The sequence below is a fragment of the Vidua chalybeata genome, chromosome Z, assembly GCF_026979565.1.
Source record: "Vidua chalybeata isolate OUT-0048 chromosome Z, bVidCha1 merged haplotype, whole genome shotgun sequence".
NCBI lineage: Eukaryota > Metazoa > Chordata > Aves > Passeriformes > Viduidae > Vidua > Vidua chalybeata.
Genome location: NC_071570.1, coordinates 17,267,550 through 17,287,100, shown reverse-complemented (window position 1 = coordinate 17,287,100; position 19,551 = coordinate 17,267,550). Strand labels below are relative to the sequence as shown.

At 36.4% G+C, this 19,551-nt stretch overlaps 1 protein-coding gene across 1 annotated transcript in view; it reads left to right on the top strand.

Moving 5' to 3' along the window:
* Nucleotides 1–19,551, top strand: part of ADAMTSL1 (ADAMTS like 1) — a 402,694-nt gene that overhangs the window by 248,036 nt on the left and 135,107 nt on the right. Inside the window, exons 4-5 of the mRNA XM_053932922.1 lie at nucleotides 3,842–3,887; nucleotides 14,122–14,358. Coding sequence (XP_053788897.1) covers nucleotides 3,842–3,887; nucleotides 14,122–14,358 — 283 coding nt within the window. The remainder of the gene's footprint in view (nucleotides 1–3,841; nucleotides 3,888–14,121; nucleotides 14,359–19,551) is intronic.

Sequence of the window (19,551 nt, the reverse complement as noted above, 5' to 3'; positions counted from 1 at the left end):
AGGGGTATGCTGGAAGAGTAAAAGAGACTGGCTATTCCTCAAAGAAGCACAAACACAGAAATTGTATTGAGGATGGCAGGGAGTCATAACACTGTGCCAGATTTGGAAAAGAGGTGAGAGCAACAGTGTGAAGAAAGGGAGATACAAGATCGTGTTACCCCCATGTGTATAGCCTGGCTTCATGCCACAGCCTGATTAATATCCCACGGGAAAAGACAGACCCACAGCATACTTATCTCACAAGTACAGTGCAGAAACCAGAATCTGTCCCAGAAAAGTGGCTATCAAGGGGTGTGAAAATAAACTAGTGGGGATTATTCAACATTGCATCAACTTCCAAACCCTGTAGTGAATAGCTGCATCAAAATTCATATGCACAAAAATAACCCACCCATGGCTCATAGTTGCTTGTTTATGTGCAGACCTGTTTCTTAAGTAAACAAATTCAAAATCTGATGACTGCTCAGAGTGGCAGGAGTTGATGAGTTCCTCCTCTGAAAATCTCTTCATAGTCTTTGGTAATTACTGATAAAGGCAACTTTGACAGGGGGTTGCTGTTCATTCTGGCATGGATTTTTGCAAGGTTTCTAACTCTAGCTGAGCACAATTACACATCTACTTGAGGCCTTTGAGGGGGAGACTTGAACTAAGTCTGTCTACAAACTGGAGCCTGGAGAAATAAATACCAGGGGTTTGGGTTGTTTACATTAAGAGAAGAGAATATTTTAATATATTAAAAGTTGTTAACCTCTTTCAGAAACCTTACTGGAAACAAGTGACTAAGTTTAAGGAATGAAACATGATTCCCAACAGCCTGCTTTTCTTTCATATTCACATGATAATAATTCCCTGTCAAGCCAAAACCTCAGCTACCTTTTTCCACTGAAAAATCCCCTGCAGTGCAGATAACAGAGATGGCTAGAAGTACTGCTTACTTCTTCTACTCTTTCTGTGCTCTTTCCTCTTGGCATATTGGTTGACTTCTGAGTTTTCCTGCTGGCTGTGTGTACTTCTTGTTGGTAGGAGTTGTCAGTTATATCCTGAAGAGATCAGAGGATAAATGATGACTATATCTCACAACATGGGCTCAGTAATCTGCCATGATCCTTCCTTGCATGCTAAAGGCTCAGTGCTGTGGAATTCTGCAAAGTGTCCATGCTGAGATATGCGTGCAAATCCCATGAGTTTGAATTCCGAAATAGTTGCTTGTGCTTAAGAGAATCTGGAATACTGTCCTGAGGTAGGGTACATCTGAAACACAAATTACTTTGCAAATCTATTGTGAAAATATATAATGTAAGGCTGAAAGCTGTTACCTGCTTTTGGCTGATGCGTGATAACTGGGAAACTAATGAGTTTAAACAACCAAACTCCAAAGTATGTTCTTCCTGAGGAAGCAAGGGGAATTTTTCCAAGAGTGTTTCCTAGTCTTCATGAATCATAAGAGTACTAGCTGCATCCAGAATTAGATTAATAAAAATTAATTTTATCTGAACATCCCTGGCCATTAGCCACAAGAAGAAAAATGGAAGAAAAGAATGGAATAGTTGTTTTTTCATGTATCTAATGAAAGAACCTATTATTTCCCCTAATGCAGAGAATAAGTGAAAAGTAAGTGGTTTTTTTTATTTCAAAACAGATAATATGAAGAAACCGTGAAAAGAAGAAGAAACTGAGCGGCAGCTGATAGAAAGGAAGCTAATGTTTTCCTGAAAATTCAATAGTTCTACGATTAACCAGTTATAGTAATTGAAATTGTGCTAATAGCGAGTCTGTGTGAAGCAAAGTAATATCTGATAGGTTTTGTGGCATTTCTGAGAGATACATGGGGCAGGTATCAAGCCTCATGAACAAGTTATTCAGTGGGGTAAATGAGGCCTGCACTACGGCTGCCTGCATTCTGCATAATTTACTTCTTTATTTGCTATCTGTCATTAGCAAAGTACCTTTATTGAATGCAATATAAACAGGTTTCCACAGTATTTTTCCGAGCTTGCCTATATTGCTTAGGAATGACTGGAATAGTGTGTGTGGGAAGGGGTGTTGCTTTGGTATTTTGTTGTTGCAGTTGGGTCTTTTAGTTGGTTTTTTTATTTCATAGTCTATTATGGATATAATTTTTGTTATTGTACTGCCAAAACCAATTTTTTTCTACTGCTAGGTACACTGCCCATTTTTCACTTCTGTGCATGGTTGAGATCAGAACTCATTGGAGTTAAATATACAATGTGACAAAATCACTGAATTAGTGATAGTGATTAGTGATATTTCTATTATGCTTTTAATTTTTATATGCCAAATGCTACACAACAGAACGTGTTATCTTTCCACATAGATTTATTCTGAAAATATGATGAGGCTTATTTACTTGTTTGTCTCCTCTTGTGATCATTTAGACAGCTGTGGTATGTAAATGACTACTGGATGAATTTCACAATTAAGTCTTGTGAATAATGAAGATAGAGGGGATGACTTCAATAACTTAAAGAAAACTTGTTCCATTTATTTTAGAGTTAAATCAGTATGAGAAAAGTTTCTCTTGCTTTAAAAATAAAATTAAAAAAAAAAAAGTGAAGAAAAATCAGTGCATATGCTGCTGTCCTTTCCCTTGGATAGTTCAAAATGGTTTGAAATTTAAAAATCAGGCTTGGCAGGCATTTATTCCTGAAGGAATGTGTGCTTGTTAAGTCATAGCCAAAAAAAAGAAGGAGAAAAGGGGGGAAAGTTGTGAAATTAAGAAATTAAAAATGTTAGGAATTCTATTATTTTGAAGGATACATTTTAAAAGCCAAACTCTGCATTCTGATTTGCATGAGATCCTCAGCAGAGTGTACTGTCTAAACTCATAAAATACATGAAACTTCACCTAAGGTCAAATGCGGAGAGTACATGCTAGAAAGGTATTGCCCAGAGTGCTAAAAAGATATCTGGCTGTTGACCTTTCTTTTGGGAGCCCTGCCAGCATCAGGACTGGTATGGGTCTGCTGTGGGACAAAAGGAGGAGAGTCATGGAGAGCACACATCAGGCTATGTGCTCTCTTTGACCTCACTGGGCCTAGTTGCTCTTTGAATGCTGTTCTGCACCAGTGAATTGAGGGGAAGCTTTATCCTTCTTCCCTCATATCAAATTGGGAAAAGGCTATGTCATGCTAGCCTGAAAGAAGGGAAATCTAAACTGTATGAGAGTAGGTTTAAGTTAAATATATTGATTTTTTCTTTTTTTTTTTAATGTGAAGGTGGCCAGTCACTGAAACAAGTTGAAGCTTTGGGTGTCCCCTTCCCTAAAAGTGTTCAAGGCAAGGTTGAATGAGGCTCTGAGCAATCTGGTCTAGTGAAAGATATCCCTATCAATGGCAGTGGGATTGGAAGTAGATGGCCCCTTTGAACCCAAACTATACTTTGAGTTTATGTTGCTGCAGGCATAGTTCGTTCATCCCAGTGCCCAAAAGCCTGCCTGCTCAGACTGTGCCAGTGATAGAGTGTGTACCCAGTTAGACTCAGAGCTATGCCTTTGTGAAATCATGAGGAATTGCATGGAGACACAAGACATTATTCATGTCATGCAGATGTTGTTCTTCAGCTAAATTCTGTATTCTCATTTACAAGCTGATGCTACCATCTAGAAAGTAATTTTTAAAGCAAAGGTAGGAAACCAAGGAGTTGTAGATTTCATTCCTCAATAGGGACAGATAACCTTTTACTTTGAGGAAGAGGGTTGGTAGGGGAGTAGGTGATTAAAATTGCATATAGGGAAGTTAATGACCCAGTAAACACATTATGTGTTGGCTTTTTTTATTCAGCTATTAATGTTTTTGGGTTTGTTTTTAATTTTTGGACACAGGACCTGTGAAGGGCGAAACATCCGGTACAGGACATGCAGCAATGTGGTAAGTGAATTATAGCTTCAAAGTGATACAAATCATCACATATGATAATCACATCCATGTTACTGCAAATAATTTCATGAAGTGCTAATGAGAATCTTGTAGGTATCTAAACTATTTTCATACCACAGGACCCAGAACTGTAGGCAAACCTTTGTCAATTTCTTGGAATATGGAGAGATTATGGCATAGCCTGATGCTAATACTGTCTGGAAGGGATTGCATTCACAGCCACATAAATAGAGAGTCAATGAAACTTCAGAGGTGCTCTTCTGCTCCCTTGCAGAATCATGATATCTTGTGTTCCCAGTAGTGCTTTGATAACCAGCTGGTTCATGTTGGTTAGTCTGTCAGGCTGGAGGATTAAACTGTTAAGAATTGAAGACAAATTAGTAGAAGATATGTGATTCTATGATTCTATATATTTCTGTTCACTTGTGCCCTCACAGCATTTTAATTTTGTTGTGTGTCTTAGAAAAGCAGTTTTATATAGCCTGTATCAGTGTTTTGGCATTTCCAAAGACTCTTGCTGTTTTTTTTAATATGTGGCAAATATAGTTTTCAATACAATAAAGTAAGAAACTTCAAATTCTGTCTCAACAAAGTGAAAGTGTATTTTCACTGTTGAAAATTGAAATAGAGGCTTTCATATGGAAAGTTTTATTGGGTGCCAAGAATAGTAAAGGCTCTCAAGTTACATGGAGAAATGTCAGTTTTACCAGTAAAGATGGAAAATGAAATCAAACGTACACCGGTCCAAGCTTTCTGATGCCTGATAGGGACATAGTCAGAAGCTTTTCAATACATGCTTTGTTTAAAAAGTTTAAAAGTTTAACTTAAAAAAAAAAGAAATATATTTGCTCATATTTAGCTTATTTTTTCTTCAATAAACCACAGTTCATAATGAAAGAAACTGCTTCTATCTGAGTTCTAGTCTCCTATGCAGTAAGATTTTTCTCAGTTCTTTAGGAGCTGGGCTTTGATAATCCCTGTGAGCCCCTTCCAATTCAGAATATTCTGTAATTCTGTGATTCCTCTGAATTTTTTCTGATTGTATCATTTAAGTTCCTGAAATGTCTCATCAGTCTAGCCTTCACCTTCCCTAACTGACGGCAACTGGTGTAGTAAATAGATTCGCTGGCAGATTAGCAGTACAATTTTCCTCTGAAGAATTTAGGCTACACCACATCTGTGAAAGGAATTTGAAGTTTGACTTGTGCTAGTCAAGTTGCAGGCTCTATGACACAAAAAAAAAAAAAAAATTAAAAAAAAAGGGAAGAAACAAAGAAATACTGTTAAAGGTTAATTAAAGGCTAATTGGACTACAGTTAAACCCATTTGTTTTGTTTTGGTTAGGCATTGCATGCACATTGTGTCTTTCTGGGTCTAATCTGCCCTTGTGTATGTTAAGAGCAGTGAGACAGAGTACGTCCTGCTCTCCTGCCATTAGGTTACTGGATCACTCTGATTGAAAGGTTGGGGCTTTAGCTAGGTTGCAACCATTATTTTGGAATCACTGAGTTTCCAGAATAAGGAATATTTCTTCAGACGTTATTTTTAGCTTAGGTTCTGCTTTGCAAATGTGCACCTGAACAGTTTTCCTTCAAATAAAATCTTGCATAGTTTTGTCAGGCAATTCCTTTACATATCTTTTATTTGGCAATACCAGCTCTAGCAGTGAGGCATACAGATGTAGAACTCAATTATTTCACACCAAATAATCCAAAATGAAGCCTTCAAGCTTTCAGCTTTACTATGCTGAAATCAGTGCAGTTTTTCCTCTGGAATATGAAGACACAGGACTGCTTTTGCAATTTCAAACTGGTTTTGGGGGACTGTAAGAATGGCTTGTGCAGTGTAAATCTAAAGCTATTTAGGAACCCCAGACATGCATCTCTGAAATCCATTCTGTTACTGAATTGTGCAGCTTAAGACTGAAAAATGCTTTGTCTCTTTCAGAATAGTAAAACAAAAAATTAAATCATATTCTTTGTCATTAATGAAGTCTACTTTTTGTCTCCACATACACACAAATTGGATCTGCATATACAAATTTTATCTGCATACACACAAATTGGATCTTGAAAACAGTTCATTAAGTTCATAGCTTGTTGTGAAATTCTGCACTAGAAAAGGTCCACAATATTGTGTGTATTTTTGTTAAGTCAGATTTTGCCTTTCAAGATTTCATCCAAAAAGACATTGAAAATTTAGAGAATGGAAATTCCAGGCTCATGAGACCTATGTTTTCATCTGTTATACAACAGTCTTTGAAGGCAAAAGAGATAGAATCCCCCCCCATTCCAAGCTTTCATTACCATTATCTTGTGCATAGCTTGAGGAATGATGTTCATAAAATAACCAGTGTTTTTGGTTTTTTGCAAGCTGCCTTTCTGTGAACTGATGTGTTTTTGAAATGACCATCTTCTTGCAGGAAAGGATGGATAGTTATATATACTAAAAGCAAATTATTTGAAATGTGAAATTGGAGAATTGGAAGAATAGTTTTGGAGTCTGGAAATGAATATGTTTTATAGGCACTATCATTTGCAAAATTTTGTAACAGCTGGCTTTAATTCATCCTGAAATTAAATTACAGAAGGGGAAAAAATGAGGTAAAGAAAAAAGAGAGGCAATGGGAGAGAGTGGCATGCCTGTTTTCCCATTGGCCTATATTAATTATTCCAGAGATGCTGAATAATTTTGCATAATAAAACTGTAGCAAAGACTGATACTGCTGTCTATAAAGCTTCTGAACAGTCCTTAAAAGAACAAATCCAGTCCAGTATATTTGCCACTTGCATTGCCTGTTGTTGATCAGAAACTGGAAAGATTATGGGTATGAAGCCACATGTGTAAATAGTAAAAGAAGGAATGAGAGACTATGAAGATGATTTAGGGCTGAATTGCATCTGCTTTTTTTCTTATTCACATGGACTTAAGCATATTTCCAGCCATTTTAGAATGTAATCATGGGAGGGAGAAAGGGAGTAATTTGTTTTTCTTTAGAAAATCAGTCTGAATGCAATGAAAACAACTGTCTGGGTTGTTGTACTGAACATAATGCAAAATAAACAAATATAATTCCAAATTCTGAGTAGGATTTTTTTACTTGTTCTCTTTCCTTTTTTTTTTTCCCCAAGCTACAACACTTTTTTTTCCCTTCTTCTATGTGCATTATTGGTTACCAGGTGCTTTCCAGCTTTTGTACCAGGCTGTCATGCCACCTCATATGCCCTTTCTCTTTTTTAGTCCTTCTGCCACTCTGCTGTAATCTGCTTTCTCTTCCCTTCATTTAGATGAAAATCACTCTGAAGGTTGTTTGTTGGAATACATACTGTCTTTATGCCCTTCTTCTCAATTATCAGAATTTTTCTTTTGACTGAAAATATTTTTATTTTCCCTGATATTTTTCCTTTCATTGCACTGCTTTCTGAATAAAAAAAGAAGAGAGAAAGAAAAAGAAAAAAATATGAGACTGACACTGAAGCCACACAACATTACTAGCTCTTTCAACAAGGCTCCTTTTAAGCCTAAGATAAAATTTGTAGATTGTAGATCCCATTAATCAGGCAACCAAAGCTTGTAAACACCACCTGCAACTCTTTTAATATATACCTCACTTTCTTCATTTGGCTGAAGTACCAGCTGCAATGTCATCCCCCATTTTTTGGCTTGCATTCAGACAAGCTACTTCCATCCCCGTTTCTTATCAGCCATGCTGCATTTTGTACACCAGTACCAGTGTTGTTCATCTTACTTTCTACAAAATAACACAATCTTCTTTCCATGCTGTAAACCCCAGCCTGGAAAATGTCAAACCTAAACTTCCATATAAGTACATAATTCTCAGAAGCACTGGCTTATGTGTATGAGAAGTATCATCACCAAGTACATATTATCAGACCTACAAGAATGATTAGCAGAGTTTAATTTTTCTACCCAGTGGTGATTAGAAATGCCATTTTGCAATCAAACCTCCAAATTTACATTTTGCAGTAAAATATTAAGAAAATTTTAAACAAATTATAGGCACTACACATATCTCCTTCCAAACACACAATTTATTTAATGTAAGTTTACTTTTTAAGTGGAAATTCTTCTAAACTCAGATAAATTATTGTGACTACAGTCTGTTCCTCAAACTAACAAATTTTAATAACTTCCATCTTATTTCTGATTGGCTGCAATTTAAAACCTCAGTGTGCCATCTAGAAATTATTTCTTCATACTTGGAAACAAGTGCTTTTAGTATCTAGCAAATGACAGAAGCTTCGACTTCTGGATTTGCAATCTTCTCAGCAAGCATAACTGTGAATCTGTGACAGTTAAAAAATAGAACAAAAAACCCACATTGTGTCCAGTTATTGTAAAGGTGTAAAGAAACTTCATAGCCCAAATAACCTGAGTTGCTTCCCTTACAGTAATATTTCATGACTTGTCAGGACTCTGGGTAAATCAGAGTTTTAAATTCAGTATTTCTGACAATTTTTTTTTTTTATTTGAACAGCTCATTTTTTGAGCTGTTTGATAATATGGCACCCTCGATGCCTTTAGAAAAGTATGCTTTAATATTATGTACTTATAGTAATTTTTGACTGAAGTTCTTAGAAGTTTACATGCTGAAATTAAACTTACTGTATCTAATTTATATGCTTGTTTTAATATTTAAAAGAAATGGACAAAAAAAAGAAATTAAAATTTCATGGATGGCTGCTTATTGAACTATTTGCTAAAATGGGAACATACTTTCAAAAAAAGGCATTCTTTTGATGAAAAAATATTTTATAAATATTTGTTATGACAAATATTAATGGAACTTTGCATTTTTAGTTCACTGACAATTTTAGCTCTTATCTCCATGCCATGTTTATTTAACACTGAGAACATTTGCTGATATTTCCCCATTTTCTTTGTTCCTATTATTTTTCTCAAGCTTCCCTCTGTCAGATATTGCAATGTGTTGGAGTGCTTAGAGAAGGCTTTAGTATGAGCCCCTCTCAATCTAAGCAACTAAGTATGATCCTAAGTTATTTCTAAGTTCATTTCAAGACTATTGAAAAACCTGGCTGCAAGAAAGCTAATTCAAGCAGGGCACTCAACAAGTCTTCAAGGCTGAGTGAAGTTTCTGTTAAATCTCTAGATCTCCTAAGTCTCTGTGTTTTTATCTAAAGTTCTTATTTGGTCTTAGACAAGCCCCTACTTGAGGACTTCAGGTTTTCTTTCTCATTAGGGAAATTTGTGCAGCTGCAACACTGTGAGTACTTCATGGAACTGGTTCAATAAGCTGTTCTGTCAGATGCTGCACAGAGTAGTCCAGTTTTTTAGTCATTTTTTGTACAGAGGAAAAGCTCCAGGTATAGTAAATCATTCTTGGCCTCTGCAAATATACAAGCACATATATTGTAAACTGTTTTAAAGTTCCTCAACTGTTTCCACCTATCGCTGCTTAGATAGGATCTTCTACATTTCACCCACTAAGTAAACTTTAAAAAGGCTGACCCTTTTTTGTCCCATGAAATCTGATCTACCTATCACCATCAAGGGACATCTGGGATTCATCTTATCTTTTCCACTGGATTGTTGATTAGTGGAAATTGTTTTGAATGGGATTCAAACATGGCAAAACTCCATGGACCTTATGAATTACAATAGGGTAAAATAGGAGGTCAAGTTAAAAAAAAAAAAAGAAAATCAATGTGAGGAAGAAAATGAAGCCATAATAATATGGGCCACATTACATGCCTAAGAAGTGAGGATGAAACTCCCTTGTATATTTTAAAATGGGTTTCATAGATCAACAGGTTTTCTGATCACCTTTAAAATTATATATCTTTTCATTGCAATACAGGAAGTCTTGACCTGAGAGGATGAATAGAGATTATAGGTATCCAGCACAGGCTCAGTGTTTCAGTAATATCTCATGAGCCTTTGTGAGCTAAAATCCATAAAAGACCCACCTAGGACTCACAGAATTAAAGGAGGAACAGTTGTTTCCTATTTACTGGAATTTTTTCATCCCTAAAAGGTCTTCATGAAAAGGAAGTTTGAAGATAAATGGACTTAGATGATACTTTCAAGTTTATTAGTTCTTTCTGATTCTTCAAGGAGTGCAATAGCAGCAGTTCCTCATATCTGCAGGGGCTGTTAAATAATTTCCAAAAGAAAACAAAATGGGTAAGACTTGGCTATAGTACCAAAATTGGAATAACCTGAAGCAGGACTGTAGTAGTTTTGTGGCCAGATACCAGGGCTGCCACGTGCTCCAGGCCAAACACAGGCCATGCAGATGTGGTTAGCAAAATTCCTCACAGAACTACATAGCCCATGCAGAGATGTACTACCTCGTGTTCACTGCTACACTGACTTGGCCCATGACTTCTGGCTGTCTCAAAGTGTCTGTCAATCTGTTGTGCACGTAGGCAAGCTACATACTATTACACAGCTCCCAGAATCAGACCCTTAGCTGGACCAACATGTGACTTCACTCAGGCCAAAGGAGCAGCACTAGCTGGCAGCCATAGAGGGTCCCCTTCCCCTAAACCATCACGTAAGTACCAAAAGCAGGCCGATTTTTTTCAAGAAGACTTTTTGGAGTTAATCTATAGTTTCTTCTGCCCAGGAGCTAGCAGAAATAAGGCACAGCAAAACTGCCTCAAAATAGCAAGTGACCTTATCTAAAGGTGTGCAAAGTATTTAGAAGAAGATAGCAATTTACTGCTTGAAAATATATGCAAAAAAACACTGGTTTTACCTTATATTCTGTTTCAGCAACTAGAATACTTATTTATAGGCTGAAAACTTATATTGGGCTTTGATCAGATATTTGCACAAATGTCAGCATGAAGAGGTTCTGATCTCCACTGACATATAATACAAACAAAAAATAGTAAATTTAAGATAAAAAAAAAAAAAGAACAAAAGAACATGCTAAGTTTTGTACAGCTCCTATATTTTCAGTCTCAGTGCCCTGTTTCTAAAAATAAGAAATGTTCAGAATTCAGAACACAAATTTTCTCAATACTGTCCATTTTGGCATAAAAAAATATTATACAGCCTGTGGAGGTATTATACATGAACACACAAGTACTTGTGCTTTTTTAAAGCAGAAGAAAAGATCCTTCCTGAGGGAAAGTCATCTCCAATGCCTCCAGGTAAATTTAGGATTCAGGATTTCAGCAGGAGAAAAGTTTCTGTACCAGGCTGTGACCCTTTTTCACATCTATGTGCTAAGATAAGTATGTGTGTATGTGTTTCTGACTGCTTGCATGTATTCTTAATTGCTTCAAGTTTCACATGAAAACTTTTTTAACCACAAGCTCTGCTATTTAAATTCATTGTTTTATTTTGACCACAATATCAAAGACTGGAAGTATTTAACATTAGTCCTAGTCACCTGCCGTGTCCTGAAGTCTTGTTATGTTGAAGAACATTTTTTAGTTCTTTGATTAAGAAGTAAAATCCAACACAACACACATAGTATTGAGTTCTGCACAAAGCAGGATTATGAATTCTGTGTGTCGTATGTTTTATTGGGCCTTTTTCTCTTTGTAAAAATAAAGCTGTTACAAGCCAGGAAGTTCTGAAGGTAGAGCCAAGCTTGAACCAAAGTAGAGAGCTGGCTTGGATTTCTGCAACTGAGCCTTATCTTGGCTATCTGCCAAGCCAATAGACCTGACTGTATTCATTTACAGACAGAAAAATTCACAGAAGGGTAGGCACCAGAAGATTTTGTGGTAGGAAATAAGGCCACTGTGTTCTTCTTTTCTTGTTCAAAAATAGAACTAAACCAGATCTTAGGTCAAGCTGTAACTGTCTTATTGTTCATCCTTTGTATAAGAGCAGAGCAAAGACCACTTTTTCTCTAATTACAGAGCTGTAGAGGAATAATGAATTCCCCACATATTTTTCTTCTTGCTTCAGTGTCCAAACTTTGTCTTGTATCAAAAGTTTGCCCAGATCATAAAAAGATCCTGATTGCCCCTCAGTTTTTCTTTATATTTTAAAATCAAACTGAAATACTTGCAGCTTTTTTTTAAAATATTCTCTAATATATTGACAGAAAAAACTGAGTTCTCCAGCAGTAAAATACCAGTTACAGGCTTGGACTTTCAACCTCCACTTTCAAAAAGGAAAAATGAGCTCTGGGTTATTGCTCTTTGATACATATTTTTCTAGAGATAGATTTAACCCACATCCTTTTTTCTCCTATGCCTTATTCCATTGAACCTTTTGTGACTATTGCCTTCTACTTAGATCATAGAACTTTTGACTGGAGTTTGACCCTTTACTTTTGGGGTGCCTCAGACTCAAACACAAAGTGAATTAGTTGAAAATTGGCTCATATGGTACAAAGAAAATTAGATGACAATCTGTGCTTAAGGCCACAGCTTGTATGTGTGTATAGTTCACAAGAAGAAAGGTTTGGAATGTTGTGATCTAAGATTATTCAACATTCAGATAAAATAGCCATAATCACATTCCAACAGTGAATGAGAGACCAAAATGGCTAAACTGGGTTTAAGCCAAGGGCTTACAAATGGTAAATTCATAGCCAAAACTGTGCTATGTTCCTTTGAGAGGACATTTTAAAGCTTAGTTTTTAACACAAATTTTATTTTAGATTTTAATAATAAAAAATGATCCATTAATGTCACAAAGTAACATGCAGCCTCCATGGCTTTTATATCCAAAGCTGTAATAGTTTGCCCTTTTAAAAAAATGCAGAAAACTGTTAGTGAATGAAGGGGTAAGAAAATATATGTGAAACATAGGTGATTATTTAAATCTAAGATATATTATCCCTCAACAGCAATAAGACTCTCCTGACTAGGAGCATAAGAAGTCTGTGAATTAGGCTGTCATTAATGATTGTCTAATAGGAAAAAGTAGTTTGAGGGCAAACAGAGAATACAAATATCCTATAAATATTTTGTCTAGTTATGTGATTGTGTGTACATCAGAAACTTTTCCTACCAAGCCTACAACGAACATGTAGGATTGTCTATGATTTAGGATTTAAAAAAGTTATAGTCCTCACGCGGAGGGGTAATAACTGTTCCTTTCATCTGGTATTTTAGCAGATATCATCCAGGAGTTGATCTCCTTATGGTAGTAAGGTGGAGGACTGCGCAATCTTAATAATGTGAGGTAGTCATATTGCCAATGTTTGCGCTTTTTTTTTTTTTTTTTTTGGTCTCAGTTCTTATCATGTTTAATGTTTTTTATAAAGCTTAGCTTCTATATTCCTTTAATTATGCGAGAAATGCAAGTTACTTCTAAGAAAACCGTAGTGAACCCCTAGCCTTTGTGGTTGCTTGCAAAAGAAGACTTGAAATATCATCCTTCAATGATCAAATACTGGAAAGGAAATAAAAAGAAAACTCATGTTTATTTTGCCTGAAGACTCATGATTTTGAAGATCTTCTTGCTCTCTTGAGAACCTGTCTAATGTTCTTCAGTGCTAAGTAGCAGCATGAAAGTATATGTGGATAAGAAAAGCCTAAAATTCTTGTCAACAATATACTTTATGCATGGGTCTTTGGTATGGGTCTTCTAGTATGAGTGGTCTTTGGTTTTTTATCAATAGACTGAGTTCAAAGTTAGATTTATATGTCTCACAAATCTCCTGAAGAATTTAAAAAGTTTTTTTTTTTTTTAAGATCTTCTCAGTTGGAAGTCCCTAATTATGTGAGCTATGACATCTTAGCTTAAAGAAATGCAAATATCTATCAAATGCTTCTGATTCATTTTGTCACAGCAACTGATTTATGTCACTGAGACAAAAAAAAAAAAAAGCTAGTGGCAAGAGCTTAAATAAAGAAACAAATCACATAGTTCTTTTTTCTTTCTCCTCAAACAAAGGGTAAAACTTGTCTGAAACAGAGTGGCTGTGCACACATGTTTCTCCACATATGTGCACAAGTAGAATGAGATTCAGCAAGAGCATGGTAACCCTCTTTTGCTAAACCACAAGGCTGTGGTTAAGACAGTTTTAAGTGCGTTTCTTATTTCCCATTTACATATGGTCTTGGTGTTCTTTCAATACTTTCATGGAAAGAAGAAAGAAAGGTATAATCATCTGTTGAAATATGTGTAGCTGTAGCTATTTCAATCACTTTTTCGTCTAAACAGAAACTGTCTCCATCTGGCAGGTGTGGAACACCGCCAGCTGCATGATACTGCAACTGGCAGTCCTGAATTAGCCTGCTAATCTTCTCCTCCTTCTTTTCTGCAGGACTGCCCACCAGAAGCAGGTGATTTTCGTGCCCAGCAGTGCTCTGCTCACAACGACGTCAAGTACCAGGGACAGTTGTATGAGTGGCTTCCCATCTCTAATGACCCTGACAACCCATGCTCACTGAAGTGCCAGGCCAGAGGAACAGCTCTGGTTGTGGAGCTGGCACCAAAAGTTCTGGATGGGACACGGTGCTACACTGAATCCCTGGACATGTGCATCAGTGGCTTGTGCCAAGTAAGGAAAGAAGCCCTGCCTCAGCCCCTCTCCTCATGACTCCCCTCCTCAGATCTCTCTCACATGCTCACTCCCTCTCCTCCTCCATACTTGTGTAATTTTAGGGTCTTTATTTTAATCATCTGGTTTCATTTACTTAAATTAATTTCTTTTATTATTTTTTTGGGGGGGCTGGTGGGGGTGGATGGGGAGACATATATAATCTCAAATACTATTTTCTCACTTTATGCTGCTCCCTTGGGGTTCTTTTGAAGGATTTTATTATATGTTTTTGAACTGTTCTCTACAGTTAGCTGCAGTAGCATATCTGATTTGAAGCACCAAGTATAAAATAATGTTGTAGCTTTTAATTTAGATAATCAAAGTCTTCAGGGTGCATCAAATTACATTATCTTTAAGGATTATTGCTCCCTGTAAATCAGAAACATAAATGGCAGTAGATGAGGCACTAAAATGAAAAAACTGCCTTTCCTTCTATAGGACTAAGCAAGCTGCTACATCCCCTTGGACCTTAGCATTCCTTATTTGTTACCAATGAGAAATGGGGGCTTTTTGACCCTTTACTTCACAGTGTGTGGAGATCTCTTGGTCATTCAACCAATTTATTTGAATCCTAATTTGGTTTTTTATTACCTTTGTGCTTTTATTTATACATTGATGCTCTATCATTGCTCCTGTTAAATTACTTACTCTATCTACATTAGACTTTATTCTTCTAAACTACATGTAGACTACTGGTTGATGAAGGGAAGGACTTTTTCACCATCTCTGTTAGGTTCTGAGCACACCGAAGTCTCAAAAACAGTTGAGTGTAGATTCATGTTTCATTGCACAGTGACCTAAAAATGTATGTAAACTTGTTGTGTTGTTGGCTTTCTAACATATTTTCAACTGTTTTTGGTTTTTGGGTTTTTTTTTTTTTGGTTTTGGTTTTGGTTTTTTTTTTTTGTTTTGTTTTTTTGTTTTGGTTTTTTTTTGTTTTGTTTAGTTTTTTTTTTTTGGGGTTGGTTTTTGGTTTTGGTTTTTGTTTTTGTTTTTGGGATTTTTTTTGGAAGCTTTCCTTCCTATTTCTTTTCTCTTTGATTTTTTGTTCTGAGCCAGAAGAAGTCCTGAAGTAAATGAAATAGAGTAGATAGTTCCTGGGTTAATTTCATTTGTGATCTGAAGAATGCAATCATCTAGACCTCTTGACATAAACCAAGGAGATGCATCTCAAAATTCTAGATTGCCTAATGAGACAGACTATTTTTAGTCTTGTTTTCTGTTTTCAAATATTTTAAAAACCTGAAGCACAAAAGCACAAAAATCTAGATGGGAAAAAGATTCAAAGTTTTTTGCATATAGTGGCCTAGGATTTATGAGCATGCTGAATTCTGGGTTAGTCCAAATATGAAGCATACTTTTTCTCAAAAAATCTTTCCCTTAGAAACAGAGTTCCATCTAAAACAAACTCATTCTCATTCTCATGGCATTCTTACTTGGAAGTCTGAAGGTAACTGTGCTGCTAAAACTATAAACACTGATGTTATTTTTCTGTGGCTTGAGAATAGATATAATATACTAGCACTGCTGTCCCTGAGTAATTTTAGTTAAACTAACACTTTTCTTATATACCCTAAAATGGTAGAATAACATTTAATGCATAAATGACTTTATAGTTCTTCAGCATTCATGTTCTTCAGCATTCAGTTTCTTCAACAAATTTGCCATATATTTACAATAACTGCATTTTTGAGGATGACCAAAAAAAATTCAACTATAGATGCTCATGCTGTATTCCTCACATTGAAAAATGGGTGTGTTAAATTTAAAACAACTTGAAATATTATTGTCTCAGTGTATCCCTGTTAGCCTTGTCATATCTTTGTGACAGTAGAGGTACTGCATTAAAAGATCCATAATTAGATTTGTCCTAACTATATGCTAAAAGAGAGAAATTGCTTTACCATCTATCACAGCAATAGCTAGTTCTACATAAGTAGTCCAGAATGGTAAAGAGTATGGAATTTGCCATAATAAATGGTGAGCTTCCTTTAAAAGCAATGATATTCCATTGCTTCTATAAAGGTTATTTTAAAAGATTGAGAAACTATAGTTTTATAGAAGAACCAGTGGGGCATTCTTTCTCTGTAGCATTTGTGTGAACAAACTTATTTCTGTAATTATAGGGAATGCATGTAAACCTCAGAGAAGACAAAATGTGATTCAGAAATTATTTCTATTCATTTGCAGTAGGAGCTACAGGCTACCACTTACCTAAAGTGGTTGGCATACTGTAAACATAATAATCATGGGTCTCAGTAGTTTGTGAGAGTTCATAATGATCCTGGAAGAAAAGCAACATTTTCATGCTCCGGAACAGCATGATTTGGGGCAGTGCAGCAGACAACTGTAATAATATACATATCATTTGTCACAACTGCAAAAATTAAGTCTCCTAAGATGTATATTCCATATAATGCCCTGAAGATTAAAGTGAAGTATGATTCTTATGTAGTTTAACAACAGCAAGAGCCAGATTCTGCACCTGGTACAGGGCAACCCTGGTTTTGTATGCAGATTGGAGAATGAGATGCTGCAGAGCAGCCCTGCAGAAAGGGACCTGGGGGTTCTGGTCCATGGCAAGTTGAACATGGGTCAGCAGTGCCCTGGCAGCCAGGAGAGCCAGCCCTGTCCTGGGGAGCATCAGGTACAGCATTGCCAGCTGGGCAAGGGAGGGGATTGTCCTGCTCTGCTCTGCTCAGCCTCACCTCGAGTGCTGGGGGCTGGTTTGGGTGTCACAATATAAGAAAGACTTTAAACTGTTAGAGAGTGTCCAAAGGGTCACAAAGATGGTGAAGGGCCTTGAGGGGAAGATGTATGAGGAGTGGCTCAGGTCACTTTTTCTGCTCAGCCTGGAGGAGACTGAGGGCAAATTTCTTTGTGGCCTTCTACATCCTCATGAGGGGGAAAGGAAGTACCCATCTCTTCACTTACATGGCCAGTGATAGGACTTTGGGAAATGGCATGAAGCTGAGTAGGAGAAGGTTTAAATTGGATATAAGGAAAGAGATTCTTCACCCAGAGGTTGGTTGGGCACTGTAACAGGCTCTCCAGCAAAGTGGTCACAGCACCAGCCTGTTTGACTTTAAGAAGTATTTGTACAGTGCTCTCAGGCACGTTCTGATACTTGGAGTGTCCTGCACATGGACAACTGTTCGACTAGATGATCCAGATGGGTTCTTTCCAACTCAACATATTTTATGATTCTATAATAACAGGCCTTTTGCAACATTTGCACTATGTTGAAGGTGAAGAGATATGTTTTCTGGATTGCTCAGAGCAAAACTACTGAAAGCAACTTTATGTTTACCCTCCTATCAGCTTGCATTGATCCAAGGGTTATGAGAACCAAGAAGATGTTCTTGAGATACAATTTTATACATAAAGCATATCTTTATTTAATTATGTGCAAGAGTCCTGAATAAGTAAAAGTGACATTAAGATCAGTGTATGCTTACATAGACATAGAGTATTTTTCCCAGTAGGTCAAACAACAGTATTGATTTTCTTAACTAACTGTAGAAATGTATTTCTTTGTATACAAGACTTGGGTCAACCCATAGCCTATTGTGTGGTCACCAACTGTTCTTCAGATTACTGAAATTAAAGATGAGTTGTATTGCTTCTGTGTGCCTCAGTACTCACTCCTGATTTAAAGGTGATGGATTTCACTCTCACTGACAAGAATATAATTGTAAAAACGTGCAGTATTTGGAAATTTTAGATCCTTCTCTCATATCTATCCTTTATTTTTCATATAGTTTGGAGGTTTAAGACTACTAGTACCTTAGCTGCATATTATGAGTCTTTGTTTAATTATGAGATTTTGAGCTGAAGCCTTTGTTTTGCCTGCTGGCCACTTAGTAGTTAAAGTCAGAAGAGACATCTGATTCTATTAAGGGCAAGCAAAGCCAAATTCATGTATAGAATAAGCTGTATCCCTGAATCTGTGATTCCAGGAGTATGGTTAGTGATTCTTAAAAATATTTTTGATTTTATTTACTGAGATAGAGTTTTGGAGAAGTTATTCAGTAGCTGATTCAGATATACTTCAAGACATAGGCCAGTACCCATGACTGTGATAGTTCAGAAATCATGCAAGCTGCAAGCATTTTGCCTCTCTCCATATTGTATAAACATGTATCTTTCCATATTATATAAATGCATTTTTCCCATGAAGAGATGTATAACTTGCTTTTGTTCTTTGTGTGAAACGCCTAAGCAATTAATAGGAATTAATATCTGAACATAATTTTTTTCTCTCTGTAGTTTTACTCTTAAACGCATAGTGACACAGACCAAACAACAGCATTAAAAAAAAAAACACCTCAGAATGTTATATAATACAATCTTCTTGTTCCTCCTGAATATTTTAAATCCCTTCCTCTGTGAATATCTGCATAATTTGGGTGTTCTTTCTCCTCTTTTTAAAGAAATAAGATTACTTCTCAGATCTTTGGGTCTCATTTTGAATTTACCTTAGCTTATAATATGTCCCATTGGTGTAATACAACTTGCTTGAACCTCAATGCTGAAGTCAATAGAATGGTCTTTAAAGAAATAGTGATTTGAAGTTCCACATTATGAAATGTCTTTATATATAGAATTAATGGGTATGCTGAGGACAACACATTTAAAACTTCCAGTTTCTAGTTTCATTTTCCCTGTTTGCAAAATAAATTCCTGTACTTCAGATCATTTTTTATGGTTTTGAGAGTATAAGCAATTTCTGCATACAGCAATTGAAGCTGCAAAGTTGGAGAATGGTGGGTTGATCCTGGCTGGATGCCAGGTACCCACCAAAGCTGCTCTCTGCAACCATATGGGGAGAGAAATTTTAAGTGAAGGCCTATGGGTTGAGATAAGGAATGGAAGAGGTTGCTCACTGATTACTATCATGGGCAAAACAGACATGGGAAATGAATTGAATTTATTGCCAGTAAAAAATCAGAGGAAGAAAAAGAGAAGTAAAACAAATCTCAAAAAACATCTTCCTCCCTACCTCTCCCTCTTTTTCTCTTCCTCTTCCCTGTGAGCAATAAAGGGAGATGGGGAGCAGAGGTTACAATCAGTTCGTCACACATTGCTCTTGCCACTGCTCAGGAAGAGAAATAATTCCCCTGCTCCAGTGTGGGATCCCTCCCAGGGGAG